The sequence below is a fragment of the Acomys russatus genome, chromosome 19 (assembly GCF_903995435.1).
Source record: "Acomys russatus chromosome 19, mAcoRus1.1, whole genome shotgun sequence".
Lineage (NCBI taxonomy): Eukaryota > Metazoa > Chordata > Mammalia > Rodentia > Muridae > Acomys > Acomys russatus.
The window spans coordinates 58,397,299-58,420,637 of record NC_067155.1 but is presented as its reverse complement, the minus strand read 5'-3'; the positions used below and the strand labels follow the sequence as shown (position 1 = coordinate 58,420,637).

Below are 23,339 nucleotides of genomic sequence, written 5' to 3'. Positions count from 1 at the left end.
TGGCACAAGTTGGTCCTACTCAACTAACCCTGTTTTTCAATAAGGACATTTGGAGAGTTTGAAATGAGTCTCTGCCTTAGCCAGTGTAGTGGAGTTCCCTGGCCAATGGCAGCTGACCATAGGATGTACCAATGTCTTAGCTATTTGACTGATTTGCAACTGTGGGTATAAGAGCCCCCTTGGGTTCTATTTCAGGCACACTTGTACTCCTGAACCCCATATGATCTGGGTTTGCCCCTAGAAGACCCACAGTGGGTGCTGGGTACTCCCCCATCACATAGCTAATTTTGACCCTGTCCCCCAAGGTGACACAGAAGAACACAAAGGTGACATGCAGAATATAAGGTTCTTGGTGTGGCACTGATGGTATAGTGGTGACTGTGCCTGCCTTCCAGAATACCCGGGGTGCCAGTATAGTTACAGAGCAAGAGGGACTATAAAAGATGCATACACTTCGTTCCATAGAAACCATTGCTTGGCTTTCTCCAAGGAGGCACAGGCACATTGTGACGTAGGACACTGCCCCTGCACCCATTTTTCTGACTTGGGGGTAGCCCTGTACAATCTTTTTCCCATTATAGTCCTCCCTTTGGCTGCCCAGATCCACCTTACAAGTGCTGGGTGGCTTGGCCAAAAGTCATAAGCTGGGGTTTGAGAGATAGCCACCCAGGAAGGCTCAGAACTCCGGGAAGCCACCCAGAGGAATGCGTTCCTAGGAATGGGTGACATTTCTTTTTTCTTTCTTTCTTTTTTTTTTTTTATTTTTTGTTTTTTTGTTTTTTTGTTTTTTTGAGACAGGGTTTCCCTGTGTATCCTTGGCTATCCTAGATTTGCTTTGTAGACCAAGCTGACCTCAAACTCACAGTGATCTGCCTGCCTCTGCCTCCTGAGTCCTAGGATTAAAGGCGAGTGCCACCACGCCCTGGGTGACATTTCTTAATGATACCTGCTCCCCTAGCCTGGTGGCTCATATTCATGTGGCAGCCAAGCCATCTTACTAGCCAGAAGCTAGCATGTGGCTGAGATAGCCTGCCCCTACCTGGCATTTCAGATGACATTGTAGTCCTGACTGTGGTATAAAAGAACAGTGCCAATTTCCTAAGGACAGAGCCAGCCATCAACAGTATCAAAGCACATGTGGGGCCTCAGGCAGCAGGTCAGAGGTGTGTGCCTGGACCCTGAGCCACAGCACATACAGGAGCACCAGCTGGAGAAGGGCACAGCAGTGTCATCTTGGTGTCTAGGGTACCACAGCAGTGTCACAATTTGTGACACAATGCTCTGAAGTGAACAGTTCTCAATGAGATGACAGGTTGGTCTGTCTTTACTTGATGCGCCCAGTTGTGTGGACTCACACATGGAGGATCAAAGCTGCCTGTGTATATAAGTCGAGGGTCTAGAAAGTTCTGTCTGGTTTTTTTTTTTTTTTTTTTTTTTTTCTACATGGAAGGCTGTGTGCTTATTGAGACCTTTTGTCCTTAGGTGGGATTTGTCCTTGGCATGGCAGGTCCTTCTGTCCCCTAATGGTACCCCCTCTATAGTGCAAGGAGCGCCCACGAGCCCAGAGAACAACAGCCCACAGTGTCCCCCATGCCATCTCCTAGGGCTGAGTCACATTGTTCTTGGGGTCGCACTGGTGTCCCCAAGACTATTGAAGACCCTCGTGCATACAGCGGTGGGGACTGTCTTGTACTCTCAGTGACCTCCCTGACCAGCTGTTTCTTGGGAGTGGGGGTTGGAACTGGCAACTCAGAGGCTGAATGAGTGGTTGCCACTCTGAGCCACTGGGGCAACAGTGGCGTACAGTGCCTGGATCCCACATCTAGGCACACTCACCAGCCAGTGACTCCTAAGGCCTGTGAGTGCAGCAGCCAGTTAGTTCCTAGCTCAGGGTGTGCTGCCTATCTGGGCTCTGTGGTCCTTTCTTCCTCCTATGGGTGGACTTGGCCTTCTGGTCCATCACTGGACCAAATATGATATGCCATTCTAAGAAACAGGCCTGCCCCCTCACCCCAGGAGCCAGCAGTCCTCAGGAGGTGGTAAGTAAGGGGGGCAGCAATAAACCCAGACTTCTGGTCCTTTCTGCATTTGAGAGCGGTCACTTTAAAAAGTGTCAGAAGATATCGAGGTTGCTCAGCTTGCTGCCCTGAGGCAGGGTTCTAAGGAGGCCAAGGTCCCTGGTCCAGCATCCATCTGGAACAGCCGGTCATCCTGGCCCTACAATCAGATAACCAATCCCCACCCCACCCCATACACTTTTGCAAGGCACTCCATCACCCCTAAGCACCTCTTCAGAGGTCATGTAAACATTGCCATAGAAGTAGGACACACAACTTCAGCCCACTCTTTTAAATGAACACTGAAGCTCAGAGAGGTAATACCACTTAGCCAGGGTCACACAGTCCTGCTCAGTTAAGTTTCAGGAGTTCAAGGGACAAAAGCAGCAGCCTGTGGTGGGGAGGGCAACATGCAGCCCCACCCCCACCCTCAGCTCTGGGCCCATCTCTGCTGACCACTCCCAAGGAGACTGGCCCCCCATGCTAACACCTCTTTGCTTCTTAAAGGGCCCCACAGCCACGAGGAGGAAAGCGAGGATTGAAGGGGTTCTTCATTTATCCCAGGCCACACAGCTAGCGGAGTAGCCAAACCAGACACAGGAAGGGCCTGTTCTTGACCTCTGCCACCTGACAGATGGCCCTGTTGCCCATAGTGTGTTTGGCTACTGGCCTCCGAGTGTCTGAAGCCATTAGAACATTTCATCTGAGTCTGAAAGGGAAGCCAAGACCCTGTAGTTCCTCTGGCTTGGAGTAATTAATGTTGGTGAAGATGACCGAGACCTGTCATCCTTCAAGGCAAAAAGGAGGGCCTCTCCAAGTGTACAAATCTGTCTGATGGATTCTGTGAGCTTCCTAACCCTCCAACCGTCATCACAGAAGATCCAGGATCCTAGGTCTATTCTTGTAGCAGGGCAAGGTGGCTGGGCTGTTTCTTCATAGTGTTTGCTCATCATAAAAGTTCCCAAGAGGGAGCTGGGGGTGATGGCTTGGTGGTAAAGTGCTTGCCGCACAAACATGAGGACCTGAGTCCGGATCTCAGGCACCCACAAAAATGTGCTAGAGAGATGGACACATCAAGATCCCTGATCCCTGTACAGTTTGTTAGTGCACCAGTCCTGCTTGATGGGAGCATTCGACAGTAAGGAGCAACCCTGTCTCAACAAGTTACCCTTTGACCTTCACATCCACACATTCATGTGTGCATGTGCATGCATGTGTACACACACAAACACACACACACACACACACACACACACACACACACACACACACACACACACACACACACACACACACACACACACACACCCTTAGCTGGGCAGGCTCCAGGCTCCCTGAGTCGGCACACACTGCACACGGAGCTCTGAGTGAGACTGTAAAGGCTCTTTCACAAACTTCCACGCCACACCCAGAGGGACTTCCATTTTCCCCCTCATCAGACATGCATGTCTTTCCCAATCTGTCCTTCTCCCTGGGCACAGCTCCTGCCTTGTCCCCTTTCTGTCTTGTCACTTGGACACTCAGCCCTTCATCCTGAACAAGCTATGGGAGAACTCACGTGTCTACCTCCCCCGAATTTGACCTGTCCCCAGCGGGCTTCTTGCCGCCTTCCACCCAGTGAAGTTTTAAGCAAGCACAGTCTTCTGCTCTCAGAGCTGGGGGCTTGCCAAGGCAGCTCTCCCCTCCCCGAGTCACATCAGAGACATGAAGAATAGACAAATAGACATTTGCCGTCATCTCTCACTGTGACTCATGCCAGAGAGGAAATAGGCCAGAGATTTGGGGGGGGGGGGGGGGAGAAGTAGCTTCGGGTGAGGAGAACATTAGGTGGGGGAAGACAGAGGTGCCAGCCATGTGAAAGCCAGAGTGGGGAGGTTCCTAACAAGAGGGTAGAGTGGGAACAGAGGTCCTGAGGCAGGGACCATGGTGATAGGTTCAAAGAGGCTCCAAGGGATGAAAGGAAAACAGTGGGAGGAGCTCTGGGTGTGAGGTCTGAGGATCGAACTCAGATCCTCATGCTTTCACGCAGGCACTTCACTCCCTGACCCATCTCCCCAAAGCCCACTGTTCGTCAGAGACGTAGAACCCAGGGATACTGAGGGTGCCTGCTCTGCATAGCCAATACAACGGGCTGTTAACACGCTCCATGTCCAAGTAGGACAGGACAGACACTGAGTCAGGGCTATAAGAGCTCCCTGTCTTCCAACATTCAAACCCAGCCCACCACCCTTAATTTCTTTACTTACCTCCTCTTGCAGGTGTGGGTTTAAGGGTTCTGACCAGCGTGGGGAGATTGGCAATTGGAGTGTGGTGGTAACTGAGCCCTGCACCCCACCTTTCTCCCCAGCTTCAGGGTTCCTTGTGGGATTCCCTGCCCTCACAAGGAAACTTTACAGCTTACCGTGGTGGTTCGTACCTGCAATCTTAACGCCTAGAAAGCTGAGGCAGGAGGGTGGCAAGTTTGAAGCCAGCCTGGGCTATACCGCAAGGCTGTCTCAAAAAAAGTAAAAAGGCAGGCCCTGGGGGTGTAGAGAGTTTGCCTAGAGTATGCAAAGTCCTCGCTTCAATCCCAGCACCACATAAACCAGACACGATGACAGACAGCTGTAATCCTACTACCTTGTAGGGGGCGGAGCGGGAGGCTCAGAAGTTTGGGGCCATCCTCGACTATACAGTGAATTTAAAGCCAACCTGGGCCTCTCAAAAAAGAAAAAACCTCCTCATTCCCTTAATAAGACCTCCTCATTGACGACAGCACCCTGATAAAAGTCAGGGGGAAAGCTTGGCCAGGGCCCCCACATCCCACCTCCGTAAACGTTGAGTCTTGGTATTAACTCAGCCCCTGGCATCTGAGACCAGGTGAAGGCAGCAACGAAAGGCTGGCGTAAGGCAAGGAAGATGGGAATGCGTTAGCCAGCAAGTCCATGGAAAGCTGGGGCAGGCTTTCTGCCAAGGCCAGCTGCTTCCTAGCAGCCTCGTCGTCTCGCAACTGCCTCGACCTTCCTTGAGCCTGGCACACAGGCCTGACACACCTCCTCCTTGCCAGGTCCTCAGGCTCGGCCAGTAGTCAGCCATGCAAACTTTCTGAGGAGCCAGACCGAGCTACCTGTCCGTGCTGTGAGAGAATATGGACTTGATTTCCCAAGTACCCTCTGCGGAGGACCTGGCCAAGGCTGCGTGAAGGTTTGGGGATACTAACATGATGCTTGGCTTGGCCCATCTCTGCACAGCATCCAAAGATACCCCAGGGTCATCATGAGGTGTGCTGCGGCTACTGTCGTGGAGCTCAGCAACCCTCAAGGTCTGGGGCAGAGCCCACTGAGATGAAGTCCCTGGCTGAAAACCTCAACAGTCAAAGCCCACACACTGTCAACCATATCAAGGTGATACAAGGCAGCCAGCAGACCCAGACTCACATACAAGTCACCCACCAGCCTTTCCAGAGGTCAGGAAACAAACCTGATCCCTGCTTCAGTGTCTTTTCTTTCCTGGGAAAATAAAAAAGACACCACCAAGTCTTCATTTACCCAGGGAATGGAATCAGTGCTCTCACCTTATTGCCTGGGAGTGTCTGGTGTTTAAAGTATGGCAAGATGGCAGGATAGGTAAAAGTGTTTGCTACCTGGCTTGTTGATCATATGCTATGATACACACACGCACACGCATGCACATGCATGCACACACATGCACATGTACACACAAATAAATTTTTAATAATTAAAATTTTAAAAAATACCCAAAACTCTCCATGAGTATATAATCTAGCAAGATACACCTCCAAGTTCCCCCATGTAATATCCCTGTTCCCCTGGATGCCCAGCTATAACAAGAGGAGACACCAGCTTTAGCAAGCTTCTCTTTCTGCCTGTGTGGCCTTGGGCAAGTGGACCAATCTCTCTGAGCTGCTGTTCCCTTACTTGTTAAGAAACAACAGCATAGTGAGATAGTGTCTTGTTTGTGCTGACTGTGTGTCAGACATTGTAAACACCTGATCTCACATGGTGCCCAGAAGAAATGGGTGTCCCTCATCGGAGGGATGAGCGAAGAAGACAGCACTAGATTGGGCGTGGCCAAGAGGGCGAGGGCGCAGAGAAGAGGGGAGAGTGGAGATCAGAGTCTTATGGGAATCTACATTTACTCCAGACCTGTACTTCTGAAGTGGCTAGTTGGCCATGTGTGGCTAGTGGCTATACCAGATGGTGCAGGCATTGCCTGGACAATGACAAAGACCTTAAAGGATTAGCAGCTCCTTTGTCTGTCTAATGAGGCTGTGAAGAAGGAGCAAGGAGGTACAAGAGTCAGTACTCTCCACTGAGAGTCAGAGGGGTCCTCTCACTCAGCCATTCCCCATACTGTCATTAACTCGCACACGACAAAGAGCATATTGAGGCTGGTTCTGTGTTCAGTAGTCTCAATGAGCAAAGCCAAGGGTCAGACCCAATTCTACCCAGTCTCCACTGTGGATGCTACAGACATGCTACTGTGATCAGACACTGTGGGATGCTCCAGGAACCCCCATCATCCAGGTGAACCCCTGGGGTGCACCAGGTCAGTGAGTCAGGGGCGTCCACTCCTGAATTTGTCCTGAGTGCATGGAAAGCAGACCGCTCAGCCCTGACGTTCCCTGGGCTCCGTACTAAAACCGTCTTGTCCCTGTTCATCACGCATGACTTAAAACCAGCTGGTGTTAGCAACACCACCCAAACGCATTAAGACGAGGAAGCAGAAGAAACAGAGGGCAGGAGGAAGAAAGGAAAGGAAGAAACAACAACAACAACAAAAGCAGCACAAGATAGATGTGAGCTCCTCCCTACAAGACGAACCGCCTCCGAGTTGCCTAGGTGATGGACCTCATAAATGCTTGGGTTCTCCCTCTGTCACCTGTAGCTGAGACTATAAGTATCTTGACATGTCTTTCCTGCTTCCCCCCAACACACACACACCCCTGCTTTGTCTTAATCTCAGAAGGGATATAAACTAGCAGCCATCAATCAGACCTAATTTCACACCCCTGTTTAGCTTCAAGCTGTAGGCCTCTGGGGGGGAACTTGCATTGCCTCTGTGGGCTCCGCTCTCTCATCTGAAACCAAGAGCAGTGAATGGCTGTTGAAACGAGATGAAATAACTGGGTACAAGTACCTGGTACATTACCAATGTCCCCAAATGCATTAACCTCCTCCCTTGTCTGCTGAGGAGCCATTCGCGCTCACGTGGCGCTGTCAGTTCAGGAACGACAGAGCCGAATGGAGCTGAGTGACATTTGAAGCGGCTCTCCACAGCCCGTTCCCTAGTTAATTGCTGCACAGGTAATCCGTTGACTTGGGAAATGCTGGCCATCGAGAGCCACTCCAGAGATGTTTTGGTGACATTTTGAAGAGGGTGAGACAAAATGTTCCCCTCTGATGATGTAATCCTCACCCAGCAGAGGAACGGAAGTGGCTGTAACAAGGGGCCAGAGGGATGAGGAGAAGCCTGGCAGGATGGGGTGGGCTGGCCCCATCAGAACAGGTGGCAGGGGATGGACTCAGAGCCCGTCTCCCAGCTCCTGTTTCACCCCAATTAACAATCCACGCAGACATGTGGGGAGTCCTCAAAGCTGGGAAGGTAGCAGAGAGCTGGGCAAGCTCCCCCATGCCAGGCACCAATACCTGGGAGGGACACAAAATAGCTGAGTAGCCTACAGTTGGGGACTGGGTGTGACAATAAAGTACAACTGCAATTGGATGCAGGGTCAATAGACAGAGGAGAGCCAAAGAGCAGCCTTCACAGAAAAGAAGGACAAGGTTTGGTCTCTGAGGCTGGCTACCCCATAGGACCTTGCTGACAGAGCCTCAGCTGGGGCTGGTCAGAGGAAAGGGCAGAAGGGCAATGGGGCCTCAGTGGCAGGAGGGCAGGCTCTGGGATGAGACACAAACCTGTGATTGAAGGGTGTAACTTGAGCTAATGACTTTCTCTCTGGACCTCAGCTTTTGTGGTGTGATTTCTTACTGTGACAATGCTGTGGTGGTGGGAGTGAAGATGGAGGTGGTAGCCATGGCGAGGAGAGCAGGGAAAATGATGATGGTGATGACCATGGTGTTCGCGATGTTGGTGGGTGTAGCAGCAATGATGGTGACTGTGGCAATGGTGAAGATGATAGGGATGGCGATGGGTTGGGTAGCGATGATGGCCTTGATGATGATGGTCATGATGGTGGTGATGGTGATGATGATGTTGATGACAATGGTGGTGGTGATGATGATGATGATGTTGATGACAATGGTGGTGGTGATGGTGATGATGATGATAATGATGTTGATGACAATGGTAGTGATGACAGGAATGATGACCGTGATGATAACGGTCATGGTGATCGTGACGGTGAGGATGATGGTGATGATGTGACAAACGTCATGATGGTGACAGTGAGTTGTCACTGGTGTTACTGCTGAGGAGGAGGGAAAGCTAGAGGATTGTTCCTAATGGTAGCAATGGTGGTGACAATGGTGGTAAATAAACACAACACTAATGGCAGCAGGCTGGAGGCTTTGGCTTTACCACTGGCCACTTGTGACCTTGCCCCTGGATGAGTTATTCTTTTATGGCCATGATAAAGTAATGTGGCAGAAGTGACTTATGAGGAGGAAAGGCTTCTGTAGCTCACAGTTCTAGGGTGCAATCTGTCACAGTGGGAGCATCAAGGCAGCAGGAGCATGAGGCAGCTGGTCACATTGTGTATACAGTCAGGAAGCAGTGAGTGATGAATGCTGAGGCTCAACTCACCTTCTTTAGCTTTTACAGTCCACAGTCCCTAGCAACAGTCCTGCCCTCACTCGAGATGGGTCTTTCCATATGAGTTGACCCAGCTAAGATAATTCCCCACAGTCACAGCCACAGGCTTGTCTCCCACCTTGTCCTGGACTCTGAAGTTGATGGTAGCACTGACCTCCATAGCCACTCACATCTCTTTCTCACCTGTACCACCCATGAACGCATGTCAATGGTGATTGTGGCTACTCCTCACTCCTACCCCATGGACCATCTCAAGGGTTCAATGAGGCAAACACACACAAGGGGGCCAGGTGACCATTCAACTGTACGCTATTTGCCTTGCAAATATGAGGACCTGTGTTTAGTTCCCAGAATCCACAAAAAGACTCCCCCGTAACTGGAGATGCAGAGGCAAAAGGTTCTATAGGGCTTTATAGTCTGCAGTCCTGTCAAATCTCTAGACTTGTGAGAGACTCCAGCTGGATGGCTCCTAAGGAACAGCACATGAGGCTCACCTCTGTCCTCCACTTACTCCTTCCTCTGTCCACACACTCATGACCCACATGTATAGTGCCTGATGTGTAGTGAATGCTTAATTGACTCTAGTCACCATTGTGAGTGATATTATTTCCATTGCTATGTCCCATGAGCTTGTGGTTTAAAAAAAAAAAAAAGCATAAAGCCTTGGTCAAGAACAGAATAAATCTTGTCTCTTGCCTTGCAGGATGCCCACCCATCCTGTGCCCTGCCTTTCTCATCACTAACTGTCCCGGGTGGACAGGGTGTACCATGCGGTACATACCTGATGATGCTGAGGAGGCTTCCCAATTCTCAGATCTTGGAAGTGGGGAGGGGTGGGAGTGTGTGAAGTCTGAGTGGAAGCCACACTGAAGCCTGAAGCCACATGGAGCTTTGCACACCTGAGCCCAGAACTGCTTTCCTGTGGCACTGGGTGTCAGGGGCCAGGGGTGGGGGTTGGGATGAAGATGGGTGGACCCACAGGCTACACAGAGGGCCCTCTGAGTGAGTTGGGGTTCTGTACAGATGGAGGACTGACTCTCAACTCAAGGCCACAATCCTGCTGTCACCCTTCCTCACTCGACCCACCTTGCCTTCCAGAGACCTCGATGGCAAACCGCACAAAGCTCCGCCCCTGGGCGGGGAGAATGACCGAGTCTTCAATGACCTGTGGGGGAAGGGCAACACCCCTGTGGTCCTCAACAACCCATATTCAGAGAAGGAACAGGTAAGCTAGACACTGGCGGGGAGGGGGCAGCCTGAGTTCCCACAGTTTCTTGGGGAGGAAGGGAGAGGGGGAGGGGGAAAGGAGAGGGGGAGGGGGGAGGGGGAGGGGAAGGGGGAGGGGGAAAGAGAAGCACAAAATCCCAGAACCATGACCTGGAAGATAAGCCAAGAGGGCTGGGGTGTGAGAAGCAGCTTGAATCTGGATGTATCATGTGTGTGCAAGGGTTTAGGAGCTTGTCTTTGTTTTTTTGTTTTGTTTTGTTTTGTTTTTGTTTTTGTTTTTTCCCTTCAAATTTTAGATTCCTGTTTATATCAGGCAAGACACTCTTGCCCTGTGTTCTAAAGACACCAAATATCCAGCAGCCTGTCCCCTTTTTTTCCCCCACTAATTGCCAACCCTAGAGACCAACAATATCGGTTGGTTTTGCTTTTTTGGTGTATGTGTGTGCACGTACCCACTAACATCTTATTATAAACAGACAAAATTGTTATTTTATATACCTTTGTACAAGTGAAAGTGTGTCTGCACTTGGATTTGCTTTTTCAAGCACTAACATATTTAGGAGATAAGTCCGAGTGAGAAGGTACAGAGACTGTCTTAGTCAGCGTTTCTACTGACGTGACAAACACCAGAACCAAAAGCTGCTTGGACAGGAAAGGGTTTATTTCACGTTACAGTTCTAGGTAAACATTCTACCACTGATGGAAGTCAGGGCAGGAACTCAAGACAGGACCCTGGAGGCAGGAGCTGAAGCAGAGGCCATGGAGGACGCTGCTCACTGGTTTGTTCCCTATGGTTTGATTAGCCTGCCCTCTTATAGAACTAAGGACCACCAGCTTATGGGTGGCCCCACTCACAGTGGCCCTCCCACATTAATCATCAATCAAGAAAATGCACCACAGGCTTTCCCACAGGTCAAACTGGTGGGGATATTTTCTTAATTTAGGTTCCTTCTTCCCAAGTGACTCTAACTGTGTCAAGTTGACATAAAACCAGCCAGTACAGAGAGCCTGGCTCTTTTTCACGACTGTATAATATTCCAGTGTGAGGCTATGCCATCCTCTATTACATAAGTCCTTTATAATGGACACTTGGGTTTTTCCAACTCCATGGCTGTGACAGTGCTGTCCCGTGTGGCACTGTATAAATACCTCATTTGGCATATGAACAGACTTTCTCGGGAGAAAGAATTTCCTAGAAGTGTTAAAGTTGAGTCAAAAGCCATTTCCATTTACAACCCAGTGGCTGTACCCATCTTACCAGATATGTGGCAGGGGGAGGGGGGCTGTTTGCCCACAGCCTCGCCAGCTCCATCTGTTACCAAGTGTTTCAGTGCTTGCCAATCTGCTGAGATCTGTGCTGACAGCTGAGTCACTGTCCCTTTCTAAGACTGCCTCGGTTTGGCTAGAGATCAGCAGCCACTTCTCTCTTGTCCGGACAGCTGACGGGCCAGGCCAGAGTGACCCTTGGAAAGAACCCATGTTTCCTACCAAACATCCTTTACCCCACAGCAGCAGGAGTGGGGATACTCATAGTAGATAGGTCTGGAAGAGGGGGAGCTGCACTCCCTTTTCTCAGCACCTGCACACAAATGGAGCCGTCCAGTCCATCCGAGCCAAGACTCCAAGCCTTTCCACAAGGCTTCAGAGGAGAGTGAGCCAAGCTTGAGGCACAGCTGAAGTGGCTTTCCTTGGCTGCTGATGGCTAACGAGGAAGCAGGGGATGTAGAAGATTCCATGCTCCCACTGGCCGGCTCTCCCGCAGCCAGTGATACCCAGGGACATTTGTAGATGAGCATCATTAAACTGTCCTCAAACATCAAGGCTACACTGGAGCTGGGGTGAGCTTGGTGGTTGAGCAAGCAGGGGGCCCAGGATCCACTCCAGCGGGGCGGGGGGAACCAAGCACACCAAGGCCATACTCAAACCTTAGGGACTCTTGTTCACCGACAATAAGACCAACTATTGTGGTCTTTAAAAACTCCTTCATAGGGGCTGGAGAGAAGACTCAGTGGTTAAGAGCACCTCCTGTTCTTCCAAAGGTCCTAAGTTCAATTCCCAGCAACCACATGGTGGCTCATAACCATCTGTAATGTGATATGGTGCCCTCTTTTGGCTTGCAGGAGTACATGCAAGCAGAACACTGTGTACATAATATTAAATAAATAAATCTTAAAAAAAAAAAAAAAAAAAAAACTCCTTCATAATTTCTATTGCTTGTAAGGGAAGGAGGTCCTGAGAATGGAACCAGGGTCTTGGCATGCAAGAACAAAGCTCTATACACTAAGCTGTGCCACCAGCCTTGTCTTTTTTTGAGAAAGGGCCTTGTACAGCCAGGCTGGTCTCAAACTTGTAAACCTCTAGCCTCAGTCTCCCAACTGCTGGGTTTGCAAATGTGCAACACTATACTGGTTTATAGCTCCTTTTGTTTTTGGTTTCTTGATGAAAAATGAAGTCGTGTGTGCTGATAACCCTCCCAAGACAAAGACAGACAGGAAGTGGCACCTCCAGCCAGATCCAGGCTCAGGCACTGTTTGTCCAGTGTACAGTCTGTTGTCCTGAGAGATGAGTCTGATTTTTTAAAGTTTTTTCTTCATTGTTTCAGGGTTTTACACAAAAATACTGGCATTTCTCCTTTAAAATGTACACAGCATCTAACCGTATGTGAGCCTGATTAGGGGGGTGTCTTAGTCAATGTTCTATTGTTGTAGAGAGACACCATTACCAAGGCAACTCTTATGAAAGAAAGCATTAAACTGGGGGCTTGCTTACAGTTTCAGAGGTTAAGTCCATTACCATGGTGGGGAGCATGTGGTGTGGTAGGCAGGTAGGCACTGGAGCAGTAGCTGAGAGCTGCATCCTGATCCATAGACAGAGAGAGCAGGACTCTGGGCCTGGCATAGCTTTTTGAAGCCTCGGAGCCCACCCCCTCCAGTGACACACTTCCTCCAGCAAGGCCACACCTCCTAATCCTTCTAATCCTTTTAAAAGTTCCACTTCCTGGTGAAAAAGCATTCAAACATATGAGCCTGTGGGGGCCCATTCTTATTCAAACCACCATGGGGTGGGGGGGGGCAGCTGTCTGTGTAACCCACCCTCTTTACAGGGATGTTCCACTTTAAGACAATCCCCACCACCTATTTCTGTCAGCATCTCAGCAAGACAGAGTGTCCATTTGCCAATTGTTAGCACATTGATGCTGTTGGTTTTATTTTTCTACTTAGCACAGAAGATAAATCTTTTTTTTTATTCATTTGTTGTTACTGTTATTTACTTTTATTTTTGTGGTGCTACAACCCATGGTCTCATACATGCTAGGCAGGTGCTCGACCATTGAGCTATATCCCCATTCTTCTGGGTTTTTCTGAGATTTGTTTTTATTATTTTAATTATATGTATATGTGTGTGGGTATGTGCACATGAGTGTAGGTGCCTACAGAGTTCAGAAGAAAGTGTCAGATCCCCTGGAACTAGAATTATAGGCAGTTGTGAGCTTCCCAACATAGGTGTTGGGAATTGAACCTGGGCCCTTTGCAAGAGTGTTAGCTACTCTTGACCTCTGGGCTACCCAGTCCCTCCCCCATTCTTCCCATCCCACCCCACCCCCTCCATCCAGAGACAGGGTTTCTCTGTGTAGCCTTGGCTGTCCTGCTGTACTCTCTTTGTAGACCAGGCTGTCCTTGAACTCAGAGATCTGCCTCTGCCTCCCGAGTGCTGGGATAAAAGGTGTGTGCCGCCACCACCTGGCATCCCTCCCCCATTCTTTTAAAAATATTTTTTTCGAACAAGTCTAAGTTGCCCTTTCTGACTTTTAGCTCACTCAATAACCTGAGCATTTCTTTACTTTTCCATCCTTCTGCCTCAGCCACCTGAGTAGCTGGCCATGTCTTTATCGTAAACAACAGGTGGAAATTGAGATGTTTCTATGAGTCAAGAAAGATAACAAAAGAGGAATGTTCTTATGTGCTTAATGTACACTCAAATGCAGTATTTTGAAATTGCCAGCCAATTTCATTAACTTGCCATTGGAGTTTATAATTCCCTGTTGGTGGTAGCCTTTGAGTTTGGCTGAAGGGGAAGTTTGGGGAAGAAGCAGAAGCATTCTAGGCTCTCTGAGAAATGACTGCCAAAGTCTGGGCAGGGCAGGACTGTGACCGTTTCTCACACTGTCCACCTTGTTTAAGGTGGCAATTTACAAAAACTCACCTTGAACTTCTAGTTAGAGGGGTGGAGCTTGGCACAGAGAACATGGCAGAAGTGACTTGGAGGTGGGCTTCTCAGCCAGTGTGGCATTAAAGGGGTAGAGAAGGAGGGGAGCTGAGCGCTGGCCTGTGCGTGGGAAGTCCATTATCCCAGAGAAGGGGACCTACCTGCCGAGCACTGAGGACCCAGTAAGATGACCAATCAGCTTTGCCTGGAAGACCCTGACCCAGACACCAGCGGCGAGAGGGCCACTCTACCCCTCGCGTCCAGTCCTCAGCACAGTTCTATGACCAAAACAAGATTCTAACCCACTGACTATAAAGCCAGGCTCCACACTCCCTCTAGGAAATAAGCTGAAAGGAGGTGGGCAGGCTGATGGCAGCCTGTCACCCCAGCACTCAAGAGGCTGAGTAGGGGAGTTCATGAGTTCAATGCTAGCCTGGGCTACATAGTAGTGAAACCCTTTCTCCAAAGAAAAGAAGAGAGAAACAAGCTATGAGGATATACCTGAAGTAATAGGATATTTTCCCAGCATTCACCTGGTTCTGCTTCAATCCCCAACACACAGAGTGAGCAAGCGCATCCCTTGAGACCCAAGTTTAGGATGCATTTGCCAGCTTTAGCGGTAAGTAGACAGCCCATAACTCAATGACATCTCCTCTCTGCCTCCAATGGCTCTGTGTGGAGTGACTCAATAGAGATCCGGTCTTGTCTGATGTGGGCTGTCTCCCACCTCCACCTTCCCCATGGCTATTCAGAGCCATCTCACCTGACACTTGCTTTTCTTTTTCATACTTTAACCAACTTTTTTTTTTTTCAAGACCAGGTTTCTCTGTCAAGACAGGGTAGCCTCTGTTGTCTTGCACTTGTTTTATAGACCAGGCTGGCCTCAAACTCACAGAGATCTGCCTGCCTCTGCCTCACCAAGTGCTAGTCATAAAGGCATGTGCCACCACACCCAGCTCCTACATTTATTTTATTTTAATTTTTTTTAAATTTCATATAGGAGTACTATATTTAGATCATTTTCTGCCCTCCCTCTGGCCCCTTGAGCTCCTCCCATTTCCTCCAACTCCCACTCAAATTCATGACCTCTTCTTTAGTCGTTATTGGTGTGTGTGTGTGTGTGTGTGTGTGTGTGTGTGTGTGTGTGTGTGTGAATACAAGCTGCTGAGTCCATTCAGTGTTGCTCATAAGTACACAAGTTTAGGGCTGACTAGATCACCTGTCAGGAGATCATCCCTGGAGAAAGTGGAGTCTCCCTCTCTTGGCAGGTACAAATTGCCTATAGCTCCCCACATAGGGTCTAGGGTCACGACCTTGCGAGATTTTCCCCCCATCCACACCAGCAGGCCTTGCTTAGGGAGCCATACAGTTGAGGTTTCATGGTTCTGCCTCCCTGCCATGTCTAGAAGACACAGTGTGGCAGCAGACATCCTGGCTCTCCAGCTCTTACAGTCTTTCCGCCCCTCTGCCGTGATGTTCCCCCAGCCTTAGGTGTAGGGTTGTGTTATTGACAGAATGGTCAGGATTGAGCGGGCATCCCATGGTTAGCTGTTGCCTACATTTTGGCCACGGTAGCCTTCTGCAACGATCTCCATCTGTTAGTTTTATGAGCATCCTCAGATGAGACAGCATTGTACACGAAGAAGGACTCGATGTCTGCTTCCTAAGTCAGGAAGAGACTAGTAATCATGGAGGAGGAGCAGCTGTCTGTATTTCTGTTCCCTGGGACTGGGCAAAGGGGCACAGAGTATGAAAGAAGCAAAGAAAATTAGGCTAGGCATGAGGAAGACATTCTTAACTCAGAGCACTATTTATTTGCTAAAGATAATAATGAGACTATGCTCTCTGGTCTAGAAAGGAGTACCGCCATCCTGGGGGTGTATGTCTATCTATCTGAGAGCCTGGCATACAAATGCCACCCCTTGAACTAGACTGGGTAGGCCAAACTGTTTGCTCACTTCTATATAGTGATGACCTCTCTGGGTGGCCATCTTGGTTAGCTGTGAGGAAGGCTAGAGAGCCTGTAGTTTCTAGTCTTCGGCGATACCTCTATGGACCTTCTCTGGCACATCCACAGTACAAATGACATCGGTCCCCAGATGAACTGTGCAATGAGCTGCTTCCTGTGTTTCCAAATGTTCCCCCACAACCCTGTGTGCAGTAGAAGCAGAGAAAAGCAAACACTACCTTCCCTGCTCTCCAGAGCTTAATGGCCAAGTGCACTCCCACTGTGTGATACTACCTTCCCTGCTCTCCAGAGCTTAATGGCCAAGTGCACTCCCACTGTGTGATTAGTGCTAAACAGGGAGGCAGCATGGGAGGTTTGCCCCCCAGAGGCACTGGTCCCAGGCTCTGATGATAAAGTAAGAACTTGCCTAGCATAAGTAGATTAAAAGTGTTCCGGTAAAAACAAGTGTCTGTGGCCGACAAGCTGTGATTTCACATTTCTGAGGATCTTTAGTGGATCTCTGCTGTTATCATTCATGTTCAGGCCAAATGAGGCACAGGTCCTTCTGTGATAACCATCATATGTAAAATGTTACACAACGGATAAATAACATGAGGCCTGATGCTTGTCCCTTCTCCCTGTGTTCTTTCTTGTCTCTCTACTGTGACAGAATGACTGACCCAGGCAGCTTTAGGAAGGAGAAGTTAATTTGGTTTCACAGTATCGGGGGGACCGTCCATTATGGCAGAAAAGGCATATGATTGGAGCCATCTTGGCAGCAGCGGCTGCAGGAGGGGGAGGCTGCTTGCTCGTAGTTTGGCAGATCAGGAAGCAGAGCTAGAACAGGGAATGGAGCAGAGCTATAACCTCAGTGCCAATCCCCCAGTGACTCACTTCCTCCAGCCAGGCTCCTGGTCTCTCAAACATCACCACCCGCTGAGGCCCAACTGTTCAAAAACATGAGCTTATGAGAGCCATGTCCCGTTAAACGAAAACCCTCTACAAGACCCTAGGATTGGAACCCAGCCCTTCTCAACTGCTCCCCTCTTAGTGATTGTCTGAGTCCCCCACATGCCCCAGTTGCTCTCCTAATCAGTTGCTCATCCCATCCATGGTGCATAGGTAGGGAAGACTCCAGGCCAAAATGACTTCTCCCCAGGGTTCACCCAACTCTCCCAGCACCCCACCCTGTCTCCAGCCTCCTACTGGTTGAAGCGATTAGATAGTCACTCTGGTAGCTTTTATTGTAACTCCCTCCCCACCCTTCACCTCACTGGGAGCTGGCATTTCCTCTCCCTGGGGACCCAGGGCTTCCTGCCTGCTTTTAAAACGTCAGAATCCACTATGGAGTTTCTCTATATTTCCAAGCTATTATCAGCACTCGAAGAGTTCTGAATTACCAGACAGGAGGGGTCAGGCTCCTGAGCCCCTACTCCCCAATCTGCAGGGGACCCGAGGTCTCCAAGAACTGGGGCCTACTTTGTTGAATGGCAGAGGGACAGCAGCCCTTCGGGTCTGGGCAGCAGAGGGGTACAGCAGGCACTGCCTCACAGCTTCCAACACACCATTGCAGCAGGGAACCTCAGTTGGCCCTGACCTAAGCTTGTTAGTGATGTCAGAATAAAAATATCAACCATGGTGGTTAACACCACCACCATGGAGATGTGTAGCCATTAGGGCCCAGGGTTCCCTGGCCACAGCATGGTGGCCAACAGTGCTGCTGTAGGTGGGGTCAGGATGGCCTGGTCCTCACTGGTGACCTCCATAAGAGGACTAGTTAGCACCGGGCTAAGACCTCCTACTCATCACAAGGGCTCCTCATCTCCTGAGGGGATGAAATGGGTCAGGCTGTGAACTAATGGCAGTAACCATAGCAACCATGCCTGGTACTTACTGAGCAAGGTCAGTGCTGTATTGAGTACTTCAGGACTGACAGTTCTCTTCGTCCTCAGCCCCACCCAGGGTGGTATTGTCTGCACCCTGCATGCCTTAGCTCTGTACCCATAGATTCACTGGGTCCCTGATCAAAAATATTCACAAAACTGTGTCTATACTGAACAGTATAGACTATTGTTTTTATTACCCCTTCACAATGCAGCAATGCAGCTACCTGGGTAATGTTTCTAGAGATGAGTCAAAGCACAGAGGAGACTGAGCTGGCAAGATGGCTCAGTGTGTGGGCACACTTGCTGAATAAGCATTAGGACCTGAGTTCAAATCCCCAGCACCCACATAAGAAGCTGTACAAGCCTATAGCCCCAGCATTCAGGGCTGGAGACAAGAGGATCCTAAGAGCTGGCTGGCTGGCCAGCCGATGCAGTGTGGTGAGTCTCAGATTCAACGAGAGCACACATACACACATGCACACACACACACACACACACACACACACACACACACACACACACCACACCACACCACATGCAAACAAACACACCAAGTCCTGCTGTCTGGGGGTCAAAGCCAGGGTGGAGGCAGGAAATGGGGTTTGAATGCCCTATGCCACTGTTTGGGTACAGCCCTGTGGGGAACTTCCACATATTCTTTAGTGGCTTGTTTCCCTAGCAAGTGTGCTCAGTGTGGGCTGTCTGTCCCACCTAGCGAGGCCATGGCATTTGATGGAGGACCAGGGAGAATTCTCTGAATGCTGAGTCACTGTGCAGCTGGCTGTCGAAATCCTTTTCCCATAACCCTAGCGCAGGCCGAGCTGCCTACCCCTTTTCCACAGCTGTGGCCTGTTTGCTTCCTAACAGACATTCTGAGAGCCATAGAGAGAATCCTTTCATTCCTTTACTTTTCCACACTCCCAAGGTATTTGAAAGGCTAAAAAAAAACAAAACAAAACTATTGTGTTTTTAACATTCATATTTAGCAAGTTCACACTCAGGAACAGACAGTGGGAATGAGCCACAGGTAGTGGCAGGATTCGTTATTAAAAATTAGTTTCTAAGACACAGAGCCATTCTGGTGTGGTTAGAGGACCAAGCTCAGGGCCATGTAAGAACAAGCAATTGTGCAGCAGTCTCTCCAGCTAAAGGTCAACATAAGTTTTCTAGCTTTTGGGGGTGCATGTATGCACTGGTACACCTGTGTGCAGATGCATTTGCAAGTATATGTGTGTGAATATGGAGGCCAGAGGTTTAAAGCCAGTTGGCACCCTCAATCATTCTCCACTCTGCTTTTTCACCTCTAAAGATCCATGCATGTATACAATATATCACTCCTCACTGTCCCTACCTCCACCCCCTCCCAACTTCTTGTCCTTTTGTGGTTTGTTTGTTTTGTCTTGTTTAATAACCTGCTAATCCAGTTAGTGCTGTCTGTGGTAGATTCTTCATGCCCCAGTGGTTAACTCCACTTGGTTTTCTGAGCCAGGGTCTCTCACTGAACCCATTTTGACTGGACCAACTAGCCAGAGCATCCCAGGGATCCACCTGTCCTCTGTCCCAGTGATGGCGTTTATAAGCACGCATTGTGACACCAGCTTTTTTCCGTGGGTGCTAAGGATCCTCGCCTTACACAGCTAACTCTTCAGAAACTGAGCCACCGCTCCCTGGGTCACATTCTAGCTTAAAAGCTTCTCTATCTCAGAGATCTGAGGCACCTCCTCTCTCACACCAGAACAGGTCTGATCTCTGGGCACTCCTCCTCCCCACCCTGACAGACTGGAAAGCTGTAGAATGGGGAGAGGGGACAGAGTGTGTGGTTGCCAGTGTCTGTAGATCACTTCAGGGACTGGATCACTTTGGACACAGCCCACAGAAATCATTCTCCTGGTCCTAAGCACAGTTGGTTCTTTCCTCCAAGCAGCAATATGCTCGCAGCATGGATGCTGCACCACTGGGGTCCATAACTGGGTTAGGCTGGCTATCCTGAAGAAGTGGTCCCCACAGGTTGGAGCTGTGTTGCCCAGGGCTGCAGGAAAATCACAGTAGGTGGAGTCTAGCCCCTGTGGTGTGATGGCTTGCTGCCCAGCTTGGCCCAGGCTTGCTGTCCTCATTTTCAGGATAAGCCCAGAGCAGGCAGGTTGTCACAGGGCTGTCATAGAGCAGCTGTGCCTGGTGCCAACAGGAAAGAAAGGAGATGCTGGCTGATTCTGGGCAAGTTCAGGGTCAGCTCCAGGACCCACTCACTCACCTGGGCTGTACAACCCAGTGCTGAAAACTGGGTGCTTTGTGTCACCGTTATGATGGAGGGAGCCCAAAGTCAAGGTGTGGGCAGAATGGCTTCTCTCTATGTGCCTGGTAATAGCCAGGTTCGGGATCACAAGGGCTTCTTTCTGGGTAGGGGAGTGTCTGTCTCTGAATTCCCATGATATCAGCCTTGTTGAGTGAAGGTGTATATAGGGACTGTATTCTAACTTGCTATCTTCACAGTGGCCCCATCTTCAGTTAGGGAGACTGTATCAATTCCGTTTCTGTTGCTGTTAAAAAGCACATGACAAAAGCAACATACGGAAGGAAGGGCTGATTCTGGCTCAGAGTCTGAGGGACACAGCAGATTACAATGATTCCAGGAGGGTGGAGATAGGTGGTTACATTGTATCCAGCAGAGTAGGGTAGCTGATCCCATTGTATCCAGGGAGGCTAGTTAGCTGGTTACATTGTATCTGGTAGGTTTGTTAGCTAGTTACATTGTTTCCAGAAGGTTGTGGTTGGTTACATTGTATCTAGGAGGTGGGTTAGCTGGTTACATTGTATCCAGAAGGTTACTGTTGACTGGTTACATTGTATCCAGTCAGGAATCAGAGAGAGATGACTAGTGATATTCATATTGTTTTCTCCTTTGGATTCTGTTCCGAGATCCCAGCCCATGGGGCTATAGCACTCGCAGTTAGGTTCTACCTCACCTCAACTCTCATAGTTTGGAAACTCTCTTACTGCTATGTTCAGCGGCCTGTCTCCATGGTGATTCCAGAGCCTCTCAAATCAGTCAAGATTAACTACTGCAGTCACATTCAGAGGCACTGGGCTTTAGGACATTGATGTAAGGATTTGAGGGGACACAGCTATTGGAAAACACAGGCCCTTGGCCCCCAATCCGATATCTTTCTGACTGGCATATTGAGGTCCTGGCTTCCTGCCTCAAACACTTCCTTCCTCCAGCCCCTACATTCTCCTCCCTGCTTCCCAGAGTCTGCTAACATTTCATCAAGTTTTCAGACCTTCTATGACCCGGACAGGAAGCCATCAGGCTGCCTTGGTCTTTCTCACACCCCAGACTCTCAGTTGCTGTTCCTATACACTAGGCTTAGGCCAGCTCCTCTCTTCCAACTGGCTTCCAGAAGATCTACTTCCTAGCTGCGCCATCCCTCTTCCCCACCTCATTGCTGAAAAAGCATCTTCAGGATGTGCAGTCCTTACCGCTACCCCTCCCACAATCCTTGCAGTCCTATATAGCCAGTCCTGACCTACGCTGGCTTCATTTAGCAGTTCAGTTTTACAGTGGTGTGAACGCAATATTTATTCTGTAGAAATCGTACTTCAGGTTTTACCAGAATATATAGCCCACTCGTTGTAGCTCCCGATCAGTGAGAAATACCCAGCACTCTACAGTGAGCTTTGCTACTAAGATGGGATGGCCCATGGATTAGGTGTCAATGACAAAATTTTCCTCTTACGATATTTTCACTTTCCAAGACCCCCACAAAAAGTCTCGGCACCTCTATTGCGCTCCCCTGACTTCCATCAGCCCACTCACTCAGGCCAAGCAGCTTCCTGGTTCTCTATCCCCCTAAATCAAGACCTGGCTGGAATCTTTGGCTGCACATTTAAGCTTCTGGATGGTTTCAACTATGTGTATAGCCTTTGTGTTAATCTGCTCAAGCTGAATCCACACAGTACCACAGATGCAACAGCTTAAATATTCGAAATTCATGCCAGGGTCCTGGAGGCTGAAGTCTGGCAGCAGGCTGCCAGTGTGGCCTGGTTCTGGGTAGGGGGTGGTCCTCAAGCTGTGTATTGTAGCCTCTTTAGGGGCCAAACAACCCTTTCACAGTGGTGGCCTAAGACCAACTGCATGCCGGATATCTGCATTATGGTTCATAACAGTAGCAAAATTACAAATATGAACTAGCAATGAAGTAATGTGACAGTTGGGGTCATGACTGCATGCGGGGCTGTATTAAAGGGCCACAGCATTAGGAAGGCTGAGAACCGCTGTGGTAAGGGGTCTTGTTCTGGCTTGTAGAAAGAAGGGTCTTTCTTACTGTATCTCTAACATGATAAGGGGGGGAGGGAAGAGGGAGAAAAAAGGGGGGCAGAGACTAATTTCATAATGTCACTAATTCTAGCAGAGGAGGACCTCACCATTACGATCTCATTTACCCTTTGTGACCTCCAAAAACTCCTGAGTCAAAGGGGTCAAAGGGTTAGAGCTCCAGCATACAGACTTAGGGTACAACTCAGCCTATGGGAGACCCCCAAATGCTTATTGCACACAGCTGGGGAAGAACCAGCTGAACAGAGAGAAGGTAGATAGGAAGTCGGCTTCCTGTGTCTCTCAAGCCACATATAATTCATCCACCTGTGGGTGAAAATGTTCAGAAAAACAAACAAATAAACAAAAGCCATGGCTGGAGGCAGGGGATGGGGTTCAGTGGTAAAGCCTGGATTAGCATGCCTGAGACCCTTGTCCATCTCCCCAAAACTCTGTGTGTGTGTGTGTGTGTGTGTGTGTGTGTGTGTGTGTGTGCACTAAGTGTGCAAAGACTTTTTCTCTTGTCATATTCCCCTAACTACATAGCATAAGAACTACTTACTTGGTATTGGTAAAGGGGGGCAGTGCATGGAGAGGCCAATAATTTGACATTTTTTTTATATGAGGGACTAGGGGACTGAAGTTCTGGGATCCATGGGGTCCTAGCACCCATCCCTATGGATTCAAAGAGACAATTGGATCATCTGAATCTATATAGGGATATGTAAATTTATCAGCTGTGAGGATTAAAACAGGAGTGTTGTGTACACCTATGGTCCCTGCACTCTGAAGGTGGAGACAGGAAGATCAAAAATTCAAGGTCATCCTTGGCTACACAGTAAGCTACTTAGATCCTATACAGGTGTATACAGGGTGTGCAGGTGTAGAGAATATAAGGCTTCAGGTGTATATAGGGCATGCAGGTGTGTGCA

At 49.3% G+C, this 23,339-nt stretch overlaps 1 protein-coding gene across 1 annotated transcript in view; it reads left to right on the top strand.

Annotated features, from left to right (window-relative positions):
* Nos1 (nitric oxide synthase 1) overlaps nucleotides 1-23,339 on the top strand; it is a 114,672-nt gene that overhangs the window by 26,074 nt on the left and 65,259 nt on the right. Inside the window, exon 3 of the mRNA XM_051161628.1 lies at nucleotides 9,927-10,053. Coding sequence (XP_051017585.1) covers nucleotides 9,927-10,053 — 127 coding nt within the window. The remainder of the gene's footprint in view (nucleotides 1-9,926; nucleotides 10,054-23,339) is intronic.